Raw genomic sequence first — 18,859 nt, forward strand, 5'->3', positions numbered from 1 at the left:
TTAAGCTCCTTTCTTGCTACCCTATATTCCTCAATAGACCCATCTTGCTTCCTAAACCTCATGTATGCTGCCTTCTTCCGCCTGACTAGATTATCCACCTCACTTGTCACCCATGGTTCCTTCACCCTACCATTCTTTATCTTCCTCACCGGGACAAATTTATCCCTAACATCCTGCAAGATATCCCTAAACATCGACCACATGTCCATAGTACATTTCCCTGCAAAAACATCATCCCAATTCACACCCGCAAGTTCTAGCCTTATAGCCTCATAATTTGCCCTTCCCCAATTAAAAATTTTCCTGTCCTCTCTGATTCTATCCTTTTGCATGATAATGCTAAAGGCCAGGGAGCGGTGATCACTGTCCCCCAGATGCTCACCCACTGACAGATCTGTGACCTGACCCGGTTCGTTACCTAATACTAGATCTAGTATGGCATTCCCCCTAGTCGACCTGTCAATGTACTGTGACAGGAATCCATCCTGGACACACTTAACAAATTCTGCCCCATCTAAACCCTTGGAACTAATCAAGTGCCAATCAATATTAGGGAAGTTAAAGTCACCCATGATAACAACCCTGTTATTTTTGCAGTTTCCAAAATCTGCCTCCCAATCTGCTCTTCGGTATCTCTGCTGCTACCAGGGGGCCTATAGAATATTCCCAGTAGAGTAACTGCTCCCTTCCTGTTCCTGACTTCCACCCATACTGACTCAAAAGAGGATCCTGCTACATTACCCATCCTTTCTGTAGCTGTAATGGTATCCCTGACCAGTAATGCCACCCCTCCTCCCCTTTTCTCCCCCCCTCTATCCCTTTTAAAGCACTGAAACCCAGGAATATTGAGAATCCATTCTTGCCCTGGTGCCAGCCAAGTCTCAGTAATGGCCACTACATCATAATTCCATGTATGTATCCAAGCTCTCAGTTCATCACCTTTGTTCCTGATGCTTCTTGCATTGAAGTACACGCACTTTAGCCCTTCTACCTTACTACCTTTACTCCCTTTATTCTGCTTCTCTTTCCTCAAAACATAGCAGAAGTCAAACCAAAGAAGGAAGATGGGTAACTAAAAGTTTGTTAAAAAGTTTGGCTTTAAGGCATATCTTAATTGATGAGCTGAAAGAATATGAATAAAGGGATCCTTTTCTGGTTGGCTGCCAGTGACTAGTGGTGTTCCACAGGAGTCTGTGTTGGGACTGCTTTTTATGTCATACGTCAGTGATCTGGATGTTTGAATTGTTTTTTGGCCACGTTTGTGGACGATGTGAAGGTAGATGGAGGAGCAGGTATTGTTGAGGAAGCAGAGAGGCTATAGAAGGATTTGGACAGATTAAGAGAATGGGCAAAAATGTGGCAGATGGAATACAATGTCAGGAGGTGTATGGTCATATGCTTTGGAGGAAGAAATAAAAGTGTAGAATATTTTCTAAATGGAGAGAAAATTCAAAACTCTGATTTGCAAAGGAACTTGGGAGTCCTCATGCAGGATTCCCCCAATGTTAGTTTGCGGATGGTGTCAGTGGTGAGGAAGGCAAATGCAATGTTAGCATTCATTTCAAGAAGGCTAGAGTATAAAAGCAAGGCTGTAATACTGAGGCTTTATAAGGCACAAGCAAGGCCTCACCTGGAGTATTGTGAGCAGTTCTGGGCCCTTTATCTAAGAAAGGATGTGCTGAAACTGGAGAGGGTTCATATGAGGTTCACAAAAGTGATTTCGGGTTTGAAAGGCTTATATGAGTAGTGTTTGATGGCTCTGGGCCTATACTCACTGGAGTTCAGAAGAATGGGGGTGGGGGGATCTTGTCAAATGTTGAAAGGCCTCAATAAAATGGATGTGAAGAGGATTTTTTCTATGGTGGGGGAGTCTAAGACTAGAGGACACAGCCTCAGAATAGGGGGCGTCCTTTTAGAACAGAAGTGAGGAGGAATTTCTTTAGCCAGAGAGTGGTGAATCTGTGGAATTCATTGCCCTGGGCAGCCGTGGAGGCTAAGTCATTGGGTATATTTAAGGCAGAGGTTGATAGATTCTTAATTAGTCAGGGCACAAAGGCATATGGGGAGAAGGCAGGAGGTTACGGCTAAGAGGGAATATGGATCAGCCATGATGAAATTGCAGACCAGACTCAATGAGCCAAATGGCCTTATTCTGCTCCTATATCATATGCTCCATATTTGCAATATACATCCAACATTGCATTCTTAGATTATCAAATGCATTGAACATGGCACTGCTTAACGATAAGTTAGAATAAGGCCACTGTTCTTTATTAACTTCTGATGTTTCTCATCTGTTCTCAGAGAAAATCCTCCAGCATTAACAGATTCTCAATTTGTCCCTCAATAATCTTCAATTGCATCACATCAAGTGAATTATTTTGAATTCTATTATAGTTACATCTGCAAATGAAAATAGCTACTTGTGCTGAGGAATAGATGTTTCCCCCCTCCCCTTACCTTACATAATTTGGCCATCTATGAGTTAGTAACTGCTTTCAAATGAAATCTCTTTTGAATGGGGAAGGGATGTCCTTTGTGAAGTTTCTTAAATGTTTTGCTGTTTGAATCTTGGAGATATACGCTGGTAACATATATAGCATTGTACAGTATACAGCATTAAAAGATTAGCTAAGAACAAGTGAAATGCTTTATTCAGAATGACCTGTATCTGCAATAGGAAATTGATATTTAGATGGAATTACATAGACTATTTGCTTTTGATTAATTCTATAACAGTAAATTTGAGTATTTCCAGCTAAATTTAATAAATGTTTTTTTAAAGATATTTAAAGATAACTGCTGCAAGAGGGAAGTGTGGAATTTGATGGTATACTGTAAAAATGCACCAGACTGCAGTGTAACTGTATCTTTTGGACGTTTAGGGGTAAGTTCTGTGGAAGTACTTTCATAATTTTCACAACTATCTGCAGATTATCCATGTTTGGAGACAGCAATAAGATTCTGCCATTTGTTTCAAAACCACTTCAAAATCTACATATCATACTCGTATCTCTCCTCTCAAATGGAAGGCATTCATTAACAAATATGATGATTATACTTCTGTATTCCTAGATGATATCATGATCTGCTAAAAATTTGAAAATTTTATTACATTCAAACAGTTGAAATTGTTTACTGGAAAAGGAATTTGAGAGGCTGTAGGCTAAATTTTAAACATGGAAAATGTAAGTGGTTTGCAGTCCTTTCAATGATTAAAATGCTTAACATTTTGGAGTGGGTATGAACCTCTCTTCAAAGGCACTCATTTCCACTTTAATCAAGCAGTCTGAAAGGTGGGCAGCCAATCATAGAAAGAGGGTCTGTAATTGTATATCATAATGAGGCCTGCCTTGATTTTAATTGTTTTACTAATTTTAATGACAATCAGCTGGCTTTCCCAAGACTTAGTATACCGGCAGCTGACAGCTGTTGGAATTGGCTTATTCTGTGAAGTAAAACCATCAACACTGATTAAGGATTAGGAGGACATGTTGTGTTTCCTCTTCTGTTACACAGGTACCCTTACCATTGCAAACCCACTTGTTCCCCTATGATTGGATGCCCCACAGTATAAAATTGGAATACCATCAACTCTGTTTGCTAACTGGAGACCTATCTTAAATTTAATGGTTTAAAGTCAGGCTAAGGCATGCTACTGAAGCAGAAGAAAGAATGTATAACATATTTCTTAGTCTTTGTGTCTTTGGAGTATTTGATGGTGAAATTAAAAAGGATAAAACTTTTCTACAATGATAACTTCATTTCATTTAATGTAGATTATGTAGCAGATCAAAATTCCATGACATGCTTACAAGCTATTTTCTCATTTTAGGATCACCTTAAAAAATGTCAGTTTGAAACGGTAACATGCGTCAATGGTTGCGATGCTACCTTGCGAAGAAAAGATTTAATTGATCATTTGCAAACAGTGTGTGAATATAGGGAAGAAGCCTGTCAATATTGTAAAGTGACTTTAGTTTTTAAAAACATTAAGGTAATGTTCCATTCAAAAAAATAATCTTTTTCTTTTGTGGGGGAGAGGGGTGGTACATTGGTACTTCATAATTTTGTGCGATAAAAGATCAAATATGCAGCTATGTGCTTATCTCTCCATTTATTTGGCTTGATATTCATTTCCTCTTCCTGCCCCAATACTTCTCTGAGTGACTATTCTCCCTGTGTGAGCCTTGAGTCAGTGATTTAACTCTGAATCAGGAGGTTCAGAAGGACTTGCTCCAAGACTGAAAATAACCATGACTGAGCCACCGTGCTCCATTGAAAGAGAGGTATAGTTGCTTTCTCAAAAGACTTTACAACCAAGGCAAATTTTCCTCTTGGGTTGACATGAAAGATCCAAGGCAGAAGAAAAAAGGGGGACATTAATACTCTACTTCGATCAATGCACATCCCTCAATTATAGATGGATTTATCCATAGAGCCACAGTAACCACTTCAAAGGAAAGTCATAAATAATTGTAAAGCAGGTTGGAATGTTTTAAAGGTATGGGAAGTAGTTTATACAGACAAAACCTCTTTTAGATGGCAAGCATTGGGGGAGTTCTCCTCCCTGAGGATAAATACAGTGGATTCTAGTTAATTGAGCCATGTCGGGACCAGTACATTTTGACCTAATAAAGTGGCTGCCCCAATTAACCAAAGTTTCATGGAAATAGTTAAGTATAAAAAAGACAAACTGAGTAACAAATTATGTATTTAAATAAAAAACAGAACAAATTAGAACACTACTAACAGAACTACAGTACTGTAAAACTATATTAGCTCTTAATGGTTATTGTTGGAGGAATTGATGCCGTGTGCTCTGCATTCTTTTAATTGTAAATGAACAAAATCAGTGTAGACACCTAGGTGTAGAAAACGTACTGCCTTGTGCAATCCTTTCAATGACTGCATCCTCCAAATCTTCATTTTCATTGTAGCTTTCAAGATGTTTGTTTGTTGATATTTATAAATAATTTGTTGTTCCTAAACTGTCGAAGTAGTGAAATCGTTTCATTTTCTGGCATCTCCAAATCTCAATACTTGAAACCGCAGTGAGCATAACAGTTCTGAATTGTGTTGCTGCTTATTTCTCGTCATCTATTCGTGACAATAATCACTGATCTTTGAAAACAAATTGTCATGATCTAAAACTGTTCACTCTAAGCGCAGTGTTGTGTCCAATGGCCACAAAAGTGCAGATGACTGGCATTAGTTAGAAACTGTTCGGCAACAGTCTGCTGCCCCACTTAAGCAATTTTATGTCCCATATAAACGAAAAGAATCCCAGTTATTTTCTTGATTAATTTTTGTTCTTTAAGTGTTGGCCCAAATAAGCAGCTGCCCTGATTTAACCAAAGACCCAATTAACCTGAATCCGCTGTATATCTTTTTGGTAGTGTTGCTGGATAAAACAAACAAAGAACGCCAGATAGTTTTCCCTCCTTCCCACAGGGCTCCAAAGGCAATTACACCTTGCGATTAAGGTAAAATGGTATAAATTAGAAATCCAACCTTACACTATCATAACTTACTATCATAATGTGGTTAGTACAGAGGGAAGTGTACTGGGACAGGGAACTCAGTGCTCAGATATGGGAGGACATGCTGACGTCATATTGAATGCTGATCGTTTTGTAAGTGTGAGGCCTAACGTTGAAGTTAATCACATGGCGAGCTCCATTTTAAAGTAAGATTATTTAATATGAATAGCACATGATTGGCTCAGATTGATGCTTTTCTGTTTAAGGAACATGAAGTCGTCACATGTCCGAAGTATCCAATTAATTGCACAAACAATTGTGGTGAAAGTTTTATAAGAAGTGAGGTGAGCAATATTTTAAATACTACGGAAATCTCCTAACACCATTTAAAAATGTAAAACATTAAAAGGCAACTAATAAATAGATTAAAGATAAAAGTTTGTGATATGATGTTTATCGCTGTAGAAATGTAGAAAGTCCTTTATTAACAGTTATGGTTTGAAACTAATCTTCAAATATTGATAGTCTAGCACAGGGGTTCCCAATCTGCGGTCCATGGGTATATAATAGTATTGGTCCATTGTATAAAAAAGGTTGAGAGCCACTGATCTAGACGAAGTTAGTTTGCTAAGTGGTTGAGGCAAACGGTGGTATAGAAGAATGGATTCTGTCCATGCAGACTGATGACATAATAGAATTAACAGACTTTTGACTAAATGATTCCCTGTCAAGATATTTTGCAGGAATTGCAATCAGGTAAAGATGAATATCTTGATGGATCTTAGAGCACAAGAGTAATTAGTTCAATAACTTAGGCTCTCTAACTGAACAAGAAGGTCTCTTCAAAAGTTGTTTGTAAGAAGAATGTGTTAGGGTCTGGTCCGGAGCCCACCTTTCGTGTCTTGCTCCGGTCCGCGGACTCTGGACTCCGGGCTTTGCAGCCAGCCCTCCTGTCACCCGGAGCCATTGGATCATCTTGGCTTAAGGAGGTACACCTATCGCCTATTAGGGGGCAGGTGTTTATAAGGGGCTCGGGGACTGAGCCTAGTTGGGGGGGTCGTCCTGCTCCGAAGCCGGTTTAACCCGCTCTGTACCTGGTCCGCCGGCTCTGAATCCCGCTCTGTGCCCGGTCCGCCGGCTCTGAATCCCGCTCTGTGCCCGGTCCGCCGGCTCTGAATCCTGCTCTGTGCCCGGTCCGCCGGCTCTGAATCCTGCTCTGTGCCCGGTCCGCCGGCTCTGAATCCTGCTCTGTGCCCGGTCCGCCGGCTCTGAATCCTGCTCTGTGCCCGGTCCGCCGGCTCTGAATCCTGCTCTGTGCCCGGTCCGCCGGCTCTGAATCCCGCTCTGTGCCCGGTCCGCCGGCTCTGAATCCCGCTCTGTGCCCGGTCCGCCGGCTCTGAATCCCGCTCTGTGCCCGGTCCGCCGGCTCTGAATCCCGCTCTGTGCCCGGTCCGCCGGCTCTGAATCCCGCTCTGTGCCCGGTCCGCCGGCTCTGAATCCCGCTCTGTGCCCGGTCCGCCGGCTCTGAATCCCGCTCTGTGCCCGGTCCGCCGGCTCTGAATCCTGCTCTGTGCCCGGTCCGCCGGCTCTGAATCCTGCTCTGTGCCCGGTCCGCCGGCTCTGAATCCTGCTCTGTGCCCGGTCCGCCGGCTCTGAATCCTGCTCTGTGCCCGGTCCGCCGGCTCTGAAACCTGCTCTGTGCCCGGTTCGCCGGCTCTGAATCCTGCTCTGTGCCCGGTCCGCCGGCTCTGAATCCTGCTCTGTGCCCGGTTCGCCGGCTCTGAATCCCGCTCTGTGCCCGGTCCGCCGGCTCTGAACCCTGCTCTGTGCCCGGTCCGCCGGCTCTGAATCCTGCTCTGTGCCCGGTCCGCCGGCTCTGAACCCTGCTCTGTGCCCGGTCCGCCGGCTCTGAATCCCGCTCTGTGCCCGGTCCGCCGGCTCTGAATCCCGCTCTGTGCCCGGTCCGCCGGCTCTGAATCCCGCTCTGTGCCCGGTCCGCCGGCTCTGAATCCCGCTCTGTGCCCGGTCCGCCGGCTCTGAATCCCGCTCTATGCCCGGTCCGCCGGCTCTGAACCCCGCTCTGTACCCGGTCCGCCGGCTCTGAATCCTGCCGTGTGCCCGGTCCGCCGGCTCTGAATCCTGCTCTGTACCCGGTCCGCCGGCTCTGAATCCTGCTCTGTACCCGGTCCGCCGGCTCTGAATCCTGCTCTGTACCCGGTCCGCCGGCTCTGAATCCTGCTCTGTACCCGGTCCGCCGGCTCTGAATCCTGCTCTGTACCCGGTCCGCCGGCTCTGAATCCTGCTCTGTACCCGGTCCGCCGGCTCTGAATCCTGCTCTGTACCCGGTCCGCCGGCTCTGAACCCTGCTCTGTACCCGGTCCGCCGGCTCTAAATCCTGCTATCTACCTGTTTTGCCCGCTCCAGATCCTGCTCTGCTCTGGTTGCCGGCCTGCTCGGAATCCTGTTCTGCCCTGGTTGCCGGCCTGCTCGGAATCCTGTTCTATCCTGGTTGCCGGCCTGCTCTGTATCTGTTCTGTCTGGTTGGTCTTGTTCCCCTGCTTCTCTTGTGTGCGCTGGTCCCGCTGTTCCACCTTATTCGCCTTGCCCGCGCTGTCACGCTGTCGGTTGCCTTTCCCAATTTACTGGTGTATCACAGTAGTCCTGCTGCTCACCGTGGACCCAGCTCCCTTCTGTTCCCTTGCCTCCGTCGGGGGAAGCTAGGCCGTCTGCCGTTACCCGGTGGAGGGACTCCGTTCCCTTTCTACCCTTCACCTCAGATGGGTTATGCCCCGCACCTGCCCAGGTGTTAGCGCCTTGCCCCGGCCTCCGTGTTTCCGCCTGGGAGGCGGCCCTGCCCGGGATCCATGCGGCCCGCCCTGAGGACTCCGACCCGTCCCACCCCTTGCTCCCTACGGGTTGTGCCCGCACCTGCCCAGGTGTTCCTTACAGAAAAGTTCCCTTATAACATATATAGATAACTCTAGCAATTTGCATACACTGGTGTTTCAATATGTTCATGTTTTTGTATAGCTTGATACACACCTGACCATCTGTCCGGAAAGTGAAGTGGAATGTAGCTACAAAAAGTATGGTTGCCATGCCAGGGTAAGAAGGAAAATTGATGTTCAAATGAAAAGTATTCGTCAAAGATCATAAAACCATATGTAATTTTGGCGTTATTTCTACAGGAAAAACGGAGGAAGATTGTGGAGCATGAACACTCTTGCTTAAATGAACATCTATTGCTTGTTGTTAGAAACAATAATAAGTTGGAAGGACAGGTAATACAATTTGAAAGACATTTTGTTTCACATCAATGCTACCAGATACCAGTGACTCCAAAAATGCCATTCTCTACCCTCAACTTGATCCTAAATTCCTCCTCGATACTTCAAGATCTTGAGTTACCCATTCTCAGACATCTCCACTTACAGCTCCTTAGCCCCATGACTCTTTGTCATTCACAAATCTCTAGAATTACTCCCTCTGAGGGCAACTCTCATTAGTATTAATTTATTGCTCACTGCTGTCTATCTGGTGTCTCTGAAAACAAGATTTCTTCCACTACACTTAATTTCTGACACCGTCCTTATCTAATGAATCCTCTTCTGTCAGGTCCCTGGAGTCGCCCCTACATTCCCAGTAAGACCTTTCTCACTGCTTTTTGATAGTCTGGTGCTATCTGACCCAGGATCTTCTCAGCATTTCAAACCCCATTCTAGTCGTTTCTGCAATAGCCCCCTTTCCGAGGGCTTTTAGAGCATACAGCAGGAACTAATACCAATAATCATTTACCAACATAATGGTGCTTGACATAAATCTCATTGTAAAACTTTTGATGGACTATGAGAAATCAATTTTCACAAGGTTTATCAGGAGGAAAGAGCACCTGCACAGCACATTCCATGCCATCAGATACTCATAATATTCAAAGCTCTAAGTTGTTTGGTTTTGTGGTTGTGAAGGTAAATGTGGTAGCTCATTTTCCCTCAATGTAACTTTTTAAAAAAAATTTAAGATGGTATACCTTCATTGATACAAGTTGGCCTTCATCATTGAGTTTAGTAATAGGAGCACGAGTTGCTTAGGTTTATGGTGAGGCCACATTGGAGTATTACACTCTAAAGGAAAGACATTGTCAAGCTGGAGAGGGTGCAGAAGAGATTTGCAAGGATGCTGCCTGGATTAGAGAGCCTGTTTTATAGGGAGAGGTTTGCCACACTGTATCTTTACTTCCCTGGATTGCAGGAGAATGAAAGGTGACCTCACAGAAATTTGTAAGTTGACATGGGTATGCATACAGTGGACGGACACGGGCTTTTCCCCAGGGTTGCGGAGTCCAAAACTAAAGGGCACCGATAAAAGATAAGAGGGAGGTTTAAGAGTTCTGAGAAGTAACTTCTTTATGTAGATTTGGTTCTAATAATACTGTTTTTTAAAATTAATAAGTATTAATTATTGATAAACACTTTTCAAATTTGGCAATTCCTGTTACAGTCATAGAGTAGTAAACAAGCTCTTTGGCCCAACTCGTCCATGCTGACCATAACATCCTCCCTGTTAGTCTCAGTTGCCCATGTTTGGCCCATAACCCTGCAAGCAATTTCTCTCCACGTACCTGCCCAAATGCCTCTTAAATGTTGCCTCAACCACTTCCTCTGGCATCTCATTACCTGTGTAGAGCAGTTTGCTCTCAGGTCTCTTAAATTTCTCTTCTCTTATCTTGTATGCGTACCCTCTAGTTTTGAACTCTCCAACCCTGGGAAAAGACTACGACTCGCCATCTGATCCATACCTTTTATGATTGAGATCCGTTGTGGCCTCTTCTCCCTACAAGCCCTCTAGTCTAGGCAGCATCCTCATAAACGTCTTCCACACCCTCTCCAGCTTGACAATGAATTTCTGGTAATAGGGTGACCAAAACAGTACACAATACTCCCAAGTGCAGTCTCAACAACTACTAGTATAACTGCAACATTACGTCCCTACTCCTAAAATGCCTTGAATGATGAAAGCCAGCATGTTAAATGACATTTTCACTCCCCGCCGCCGTCTACTTGTGTGTCCACTTTCAGCAAACTGTGCGCTTGTTCTCCTAGATCCCTCTGTTCCACAACACTCATCGGTGCCCTGTCATTCACTACGTAGGTCCTGTCCTGGTTTGAATGTCACCACACATGTAAGTTGAAAACCATTTGCCATTGCTCAGCCCATCTCCCTAGCTATGTTTCATTTTTTTTTCCCCTTCATAGATACTGGATCTACAAAAAACGTTATGTGACAGAAACCACATTATCAGTCAGTTGGAAGAACAAATCAACAAACTTGACAGTAAGGTCGCACAATTAAGTGAGCTGATTTCTAAAAATGATGACGAAGTTGTAAGAACACAGGTACAAAATTACTGTGCATGTTTTATATTTTTATAAATAACTGATATGTTGGTGTATACTATAAATGTATTATGTACAATAGGTGTAATACTTTATTAAATGGTACTAGTTAAAAGTTTTTCTATATTCCTTTATACCTGTAACCTTAGAATTGGAGGATAAATGTCACTTGAGGGTGGCTTCTGGAATTGTTGGTTTCTTGCCATGCCTCCTTTGAGATCTAGTCTGTTTCCTCCTGGTCCTCCGACCTCCCAACACGGAGAGCGCTCGGAGGATGGGCAAGCTGTTGTTCGTACGGTAACTTCACCCCTGTGTGGCTGTTCTCTGTCTCCCCCACTGTATGAGTCAGTGCAGTTTGTTCCCATCCACCTTGCTCAACAGAACCGGCATGCAGCACGTGGAGTGCTCGGGGGGTGGAATCTCAGCCCGTCAGACGGTGGTGATGGGTCTCAGCCCATAACAGTTGACGTTTCGGGCTGAGACCCTTCATCAGGACTGGCTTATGTGGGCAAATGGGACTAGTTTTGGTAGGCATCTTGGTCTCTATGGTCGAGTTGGGCCGAAGGGGCTGTTTCTATGTTGAATGACACTATGACGAGGAGATTATGCTATGCTTAATGTATAATCATCACCATGTGAGTTGTTGCTTTTAGTCATCCGAGAACTGGGGAGTCAGTCTCCACCCATATTCGAAATACGTATCGGTTGGTAGGTTAATTGGTCACAGTGAAATAGTGGGGGTGCAGGCTCATTAGGCCACACAGGCCTGTTACTGCGCTGTGTCTCTAAACCTCTAACCTTTGTACCTGGGTAACTAGCTTGTTTATGCTCGAATAACAAAGGAATCTGTGTTTTGAAGAGGACTGAGTTCTGACAACACTATCAAAGTAAATTATATTACCAGTTGCATTTTGTGCATTTTATTGAACAGCAAGAAGGTTTAAATAAATAAAATATACAGCTCATTTCATTTCCTGGTTCCAAAACCAGGTTAAATCCGTTGCAGTTTTCAATTATGCTTCTGAGCACATATTTAATATTTGCCTCAGATCATTGTTGCGTAGTGTTTCAAACTAGAAGGATAGGCTTAAAATGAGGAAGGAAAGATATAAAATAGATCTGGTGGTCAGAAGAAGTGGTGGAAACAGATAAGACATTTGGGCAAGTTCATGGAAAACAAGGGGTTAGGGAGGTATGGGCCAATTGCAGAAAACTTGGATTTGTGTAGATAAGGGATCTTGGTCAGCATGGATGATTGGACTGAAGGGCCTGTTTCTGTATGACTGTATCTAAGAATGTCCCATGATTGAAAGTAGATGACTATGTAATTTCTTCACGCTTCCCCAATGTGAATCATCCAGTAATTATAGACAATAGGTGCAGAAGTAGACCATTCGGCCCTTCGAGCCTGCACCACCATTTTGAGATCATGGCTGATCAATTCCTATCAATACCCGGTTCCTGCCTTGTCCCCATATCCCTTGATTCCCCTATCTAGCTCCTTCTTGAAAGCATCCAGAGAATTGACCTTCACTACCTTCCGAGGCAGTGCATTTCAGACTCCCACAACTCTCTGGGAGAAGAAGTTTTTCCTTAACTCTGTCCTAAATGACCTACCCCTTATTCTCAAACCATGCCCTCTGGTACTGGACTCTCCCAGCATCTGGAACATATTTCCTGCCTCTATCTTGTCCAATCCCTTAATAATCTTATATGTTTCAATCAGATCCCCTCTCAATCTCCTTAATTCCAGCGTGTACAAGCCCAGTCTCTCTAACCTCTCTGCGTAAGACAGTCCAGACATCCCAGGAATTAACCTCGTGAATCTACGCTGCACTTCCTCTACAGCCAGGATGTCCTTCCTTAAACCTGGAGACCAAAACTGTACACAATACTCCAGGTGTGGTCTCACCAGGGCTCTGTACAAATGCAAGAGGATTTCCTTGCTCTTGTACTCAATTCCTTTTGTAATAAAGGCCAACATTCCATTAGCCTTCTTCACTGCCTGCTGCACTTGCTCATTCACCTTCAGTGACTGATGAACAAGGACTCCTAGATCTCTTTGTATTACTCCCTTACCCAACTCTATACCGTTCAGATAATAATCTGCTTTCCTGTTCTTACTCCCAAAGTGGATAACCTCACACTTATTCACATTAAACGCCATCTGCCAAGTATCTGCCCACTCACTCAGCCTATCCAAGTCACCCTGAATTCTCCTAACATCCTCATCACATGCCACACTGCCACCCAGCTTAGTATCATCAGCAGATTTGCTGATGTTATTTTCTATGCCTTCATCCAAATCGTTAACGTAAATGGTAAACAGCTGTGGTCCCAATACCGAGCCCTGTGGCACCCCACTAGTCACCACCTGCCATTCCGAGAAACACCCATTCACCGCTACCCTTTGTTTTCTATCTGCCAACCAGTTTTCTATCCATGTCAATGCCTTCCCCCCGATGCCCTGAGCTTTGATTTTACCCACCAATCTTCTATGTGGGACCTTATCAAATGCCTTCTGAAAATCGAGGTACACTACATCCACTGGATCTCCCCCGTCTAACTTCCTGGTTACATCCTCGAAAAACTCCAACAGATTAGTCAAGCATGATTTACCCTTGGTAAATCCATGCTGGCTCGGCCCAATCCTATCACTGCTATCTAGATATGCCACTATTTCATCCTTAATAATGGACTCTAGCATCTTTCCCACCACCGATGTCAGGCTGACAGGACGATAGTTCTCTGTTTTCTCCCTCCCTCCTTTCTTAAAAAGTGGGATAACATTAGCCATTCTCCAATCCTCAGGAACTGATCCTGAATCTAAGGAACATTGGAAAATGATTACCAATGCATCTGCAATTTCCAGGGCCACCTCCTTTAGTACCCTAGGGTGTAGACCATCTGGACCTGGGGATTTGTCAGCCTTCAGTCCCATCAGTCTTCTCATCACCGTTTCCTTCCGAATGTCAATCTGTTTCATTTCCTCTGTTACCCTATATCCTTGGCCCATCCATACATCTGGGAGATTGCTTGTGTCTTCCTTAGTGAAAACAGATCTAAAGTACTCATTAAATTCTTCTGCCATTTCTCTGTTTCCCATAACAATTTCACCCAATTCATTCTTCAAGGGCCCAACATTGTTCTTAACTATCTTCTTTCTTTTCACATACCTAAAAAAGCTTTTGCTATCTTCCTTTATATTCCTGGCTAGCTTGCGTTCGTACCTCATTTTTTCTCCCCATATTGTCTTTTTAGTTAAGTTCTGTTGTTCCTTAAAGACTTCCCAATCATCTGTCCTCCCACTCACCTTAGCTCTGTCATATTTCCTTTTTTTTAATGCTATGCAGTCTCTGACTTCCTTTGTCAACCACTGAGGCCCCTTTCCCCCCTTTGAATCCTTCCTTCTCTGGGGGATGAACTGATTTTGCACCTTGTGCATTATTCCCAAGAATACCTGCCATTGCTGTACCACTGTCTTTTCTGCTAGGCTATCCGTCCAGTCAACTTTGGCCAGCTCCTCCCTCATGGCTCCATAGTTTCCCCTGTTCATCTGCAACACTGACACCTCCGAGCTGCCCTTATCCTTCTCAAATTGCAGATAAAAGCTTATCATATTGTGATCACTACCTCCTAATGGCTCCTTTACTGCGAGATCGCTTATCAAATCCTGTTCATTACATAACACTAAATCCAGAATAGTCTTGTCCCTGGTCGGCTCTCGTACAAGTTGTTCCAAGAATGCATCCCGTAGGCACTCTACAAACTCCCGATCCTGTGGTCCAGCACCAACCTGATTCTCCCAGTTCACCTGCATGTTGAAATCCCCCATAACTACTGTGACATTACCTTTGCCACATGCCAATGTTAACTCCCTATTCAACTTGCACCCAATATCCAAGCTACTGTTTGGTGGCCTGTAGACAACACCCATTTAGGTCCTTTTGCCCTTACTGTTCCTCAGTTCTATCCACACAGACTCTACTTCTCCTGACCCTATGTCCCCCCTTGCAAAGGACTGAATCTCATTCCTCACCAACAGGGCCACCCCACCCCCTCTGCCCACATTTCTGTCCCTACGATAGCACATATACCCTTGTACATTCATTTCCCAGGTCTGATCTCCCTGCAGCCATGTCTCCGTTATCCCAACAACATCATAGTTACCCATTCGCACCTGGGCTTCAAGCTCATCCGCCTTATTCCTGACACTTCGTGCATTCAGATATACAATTTTTAACCCATTTCTCCTCTCTCTGTTTGAATCGCTGCCTATTGTGCTTAACCCAGCTCCCCGAACTCCCATCGGGCTATATGCCCCTAGTATTTTGTTGTCCTTCCTACATTTACTTATTCTTTCAACACATTTAACTCCATGTTCCGTCAGACCATCCCTCTGTACACAAGTCCTCCTTATCACTTGTTCCGCCCCACCTTCCTCTACTACACACTTAATATTCCAGAGCCGTGTAGTCCCCACCTGTCCTTTATTCTTCCTCTCGCTATCCTCTCTCACATTCTGGATCCCTGCCCCCTGAAAATTTAGTTTAAACCCCCCTCAAGAAGCTCTAGCAAACTCCCCTGCAAGAATGTTAGTACCTCTCCAGTTCAGGTGTAAACCGTCCCTTCGGAACAGATCCCACCTTCCCTGGAACAAGGCCCAATTATCTACAAACCTGAAGCCCTCCCTCCTGCACCATCCTCTCAGCCATGTATTAATCTTTATAATCCTCCTGTTCCTTGCCTCACTCGCACGTGGCACAGGTAGGAATCCTGAGATTGTTACCCTGGAGGTCCTGCTCTTCAGCTTCGCACCTAACTCCCTGAACTCCCTACGCAGGACCCCCTCACTCATCCTACCCATGTCATTGGTCCCTACATGGACCACAACATCTGGATTCTTGCCCTCCCTCTCAAGAGTAACCTGCACCTGATGTCTCGGACCCCGGCACCAGGGAAGCAACATACCATCCGAGACTCCCGATCTTCCCCACAAAATCTCCTGTCCGCCCCCCTGACTATAGAATCCCCTATCACTACCGCTCTCTTCTCTTCCCTCCTCCCCTTCCTAGTCGCGGGTCCAACCTCAGTGCCAGAGACAGGACCACTGCAGCTTGTTCCTGGTAGGTCATCCCCACCAACAGTATCCAAAACGGTATACTTATTGTTGATGGGAACGGCCACAGGGGTGCTCTTCTCTCTCTGTCTGGTCCCCCTGCCTCTCTTGACTGTCACCCATTTGCCTACCTCCTGTCTTTTCGGTGTGACTGCCTCTCGATAACTCTTATCTATCTCTGCCTCTGCCTCCCGAATGATCCGAAGTTCATCCAGCTCCTGCTCCAATTCCCTAACTCGGTCTGATAGGAGCTGCAGCTGGATGCACCTATTGCAGGTGTGGTCATCAGGAACAACTGTGTTGACCCTGACCTCCCACATACTGCATACGGAGCACACCACTGCTCTAACCGTCTACCCCATTACCTGATCCCAGATTAGTCAGAATAAATGAAAAGCACGTACTCAGGCTCACTGATTTCTTCTTACCGAAGTCCTCTTGCGCCAAAGCCCAGCACTCTGCTCCTGCGCACTCACTGCGCATTATAACGACAATGACAGCTTTTGCCAAATGTGAAAGCCTTCATTTTGGGACAGGACTTCATATCAGCTGATTTTCCACTGCCCTAACTGCTCACCCTCACTGGGCTGTGTGCTCATGTTGCATTGGTGTTCGTTAAGCACCTCACTTTGTGGCTGCTCCAGAGGACGGGTATGAGTTGTGTCAATGACAAGAGTGCAGTTTAACAAAAAAAAAAACACCTTAATCTGTGCAAGAATAAAAGTAGTTTTATTTGAAACCAGTTTCCTTATTTTTGTAACTGCTAATTTTGACTTGCTCAGCCTAGTCCTTGGGGCAGAGGAAATCCTGTGGACAGCCTCATTACTGCAGGCAACTGTCTTTCCCTCACGTTTCAGCTGAGGTTAAATGTCTAATATTTGGATCTGGGATCAATCTAGGTCTGCATCTTTCATCTGCAGCATGATGAACATCTCGGGCACAAACGAGCAGAAACATTTCTACCACAGATCAATGGTCACACTATCTCCAGGTGACTGGCGAATGCTACACTAAATAATCGCGGGAGTCATGGTATTCTCTAATGGTTAAGCCTCAGCTCTGTGGGGTAAAGGTGGTGGCATCTCAGAGTGTGCACCCTGCAGATACTTTAACCCAGGGGTGTCAAACTCATTTTAGGTCACGGGCCGGATTGAGCAAAATGCAGCTTCATGCGGGCCGGATCAGTCGGACACGTGCGAACACAGCTTTCGTTGCCTCCGTTTTTTCAGCCTGCTCTCATGTGTCTCAGTCTCTGCTATAACTACAAAGTGTTTCACTTTACAAATTCCGTTTCTTATGAAGAAGACTGCCGAATAAACACTAAAAACCCTGAAAACCTGGTACCTGAATAAACTCAGCATTAGCCATATCATATGCCATAGACGCTTCGATTACTGGGGCCAGCTTTAATAGTAATTAGATATTATCTCGCGGGCCAAAGATAATTCCACCGCGGGCCAGATTTGGCCCGCGGGCCTTGAGTTTGACATATATGCTTTAACCTGTTCTGTGTGGACAATTTACTGGTACCAATAGAAACTATTTTCTGAAGACTTCACTGTCAGCATCCACTCTTCAACAAAACAGCTTAGAAAATAAGGAAAGCATGCTTAAAATCTCAGCAGCCATATATTTTCCTATTTTAATTTCATGTTTATATTTTTAAAATTTTGAGAAGTTAACATCTCATTTATCTCCATAGCAATACCAAAGGTAATATGAGTCAAATTACAATAACTGAGCTTGACATTTCAATCATCTTCCTTTGCATGTTGTTTACTCTTCTTAGTAATCTTAGAAATAGCAAAGATGTAGAAAATCTATATTTAGTCCATTGTAGGAATGGTAAAACAACAAAAGCTGGAAACTCCCCTGGCTGACAGTCTGCTCCATATCTCAAACAATACGAAGCAAAATATGTTTGCTGTGAATCAGAAGATTCTGAAGTTTATTCTATTCATACATAAAACATTATTTCTTTAATTATTTTACTCAATTTGGGTTGAGAAGTGAGGCTATGCACTACATGAGGCACAGCACAGGGGAGCCTAAGTTTGACTTTTTTAAAATCTGCTAGGGGATTAAAATATGTAACCCATTTATTCTAAATCTCTAATTCATTATGCTTGAGAAGGTGTGATGAGACATATCACCATACAAGTGCGAGCATTTAATTAGAGTAGCCACATCAAGACCATTTGATTTTAAGTACATATGGCTTAGACTTTATTGACACCTAGAACCATCGAACAGTACAGCACAGAAACAGGCCTTTTGGCCCTTCTTGGCTGTGCCGAACCATTTTTCTGCCTAGTCCCACTGACCTGCACCTAGACCATATCCCTCCAAACCCCTCTCATCCATGTACCTGTCCAAGTTTTTCTTAAATGTCAAAGGTGAGTCCACATTCACCACTTCATCTGGCAGCTCATTCCACACTCCCACCACTTTCTGCATGAAGAAGCCCCCCCAATGTTCCCTTTAAACTTTTCCCCCTTCACCCTTAACCCATGAACTCTGGTTTTTTTCTCCCCTGGCCACAGTGGAAAAAGCCTGCTTGCATTCACTCTATCTATACCCATCATAATTTTATACACCTCTATCAAATCTCCCCTCATTCTTGTACGCTCCAGGGAATAAAGTCCTAAACTATTCAACCTTTCTCTGTAACTCAGTTTCTCAAGTCCCGGCAACATCCTTGTAAACCTTCTCCGCACTCTTTCAACCTTATTAATATCCTTCCTGTAATTAGGTGACCAAAACTGTACACAATACTCCAAATTCAGTCTCACCAATGTCTTATACAACCTCACCATTACACTCTAACTCTTATACTCAATACTTTGATTTATAAAGGCCAATGT

At 44.3% G+C, this 18,859-nt stretch overlaps 1 protein-coding gene across 4 annotated transcripts in view; it reads left to right on the forward strand.

Moving 5' to 3' along the window:
- Positions 1–18,859, forward strand: part of LOC140730413 (TNF receptor-associated factor 5-like) — a 42,329-nt gene that overhangs the window by 19,069 nt on the left and 4,401 nt on the right. For 3 of the 4 annotated variants that reach the window (XM_073050768.1, XM_073050769.1, XM_073050765.1), the window contains exons 4-10: positions 2,786–2,887; positions 3,836–3,997; positions 5,750–5,827; positions 8,514–8,588; positions 8,672–8,764; positions 10,583–10,627; positions 10,736–10,876. In XM_073050768.1, the coding sequence (XP_072906869.1) occupies positions 2,786–2,887; positions 3,836–3,997; positions 5,750–5,827; positions 8,514–8,588; positions 8,672–8,764; positions 10,583–10,627; positions 10,736–10,876 (696 nt within the window). The remainder of the gene's footprint in view (positions 1–2,785; positions 2,888–3,835; positions 3,998–5,749; positions 5,828–8,513; positions 8,589–8,671; positions 8,765–10,582; positions 10,628–10,735; positions 10,877–18,859) is intronic. The other variant, XM_073050767.1, reaches the window with a different exon arrangement.

The sequence above is a fragment of the Hemitrygon akajei genome, chromosome 7 (genome assembly GCF_048418815.1).
Source record: "Hemitrygon akajei chromosome 7, sHemAka1.3, whole genome shotgun sequence".
In the NCBI taxonomy this organism is placed as follows: domain Eukaryota; kingdom Metazoa; phylum Chordata; class Chondrichthyes; order Myliobatiformes; family Dasyatidae; genus Hemitrygon; species Hemitrygon akajei.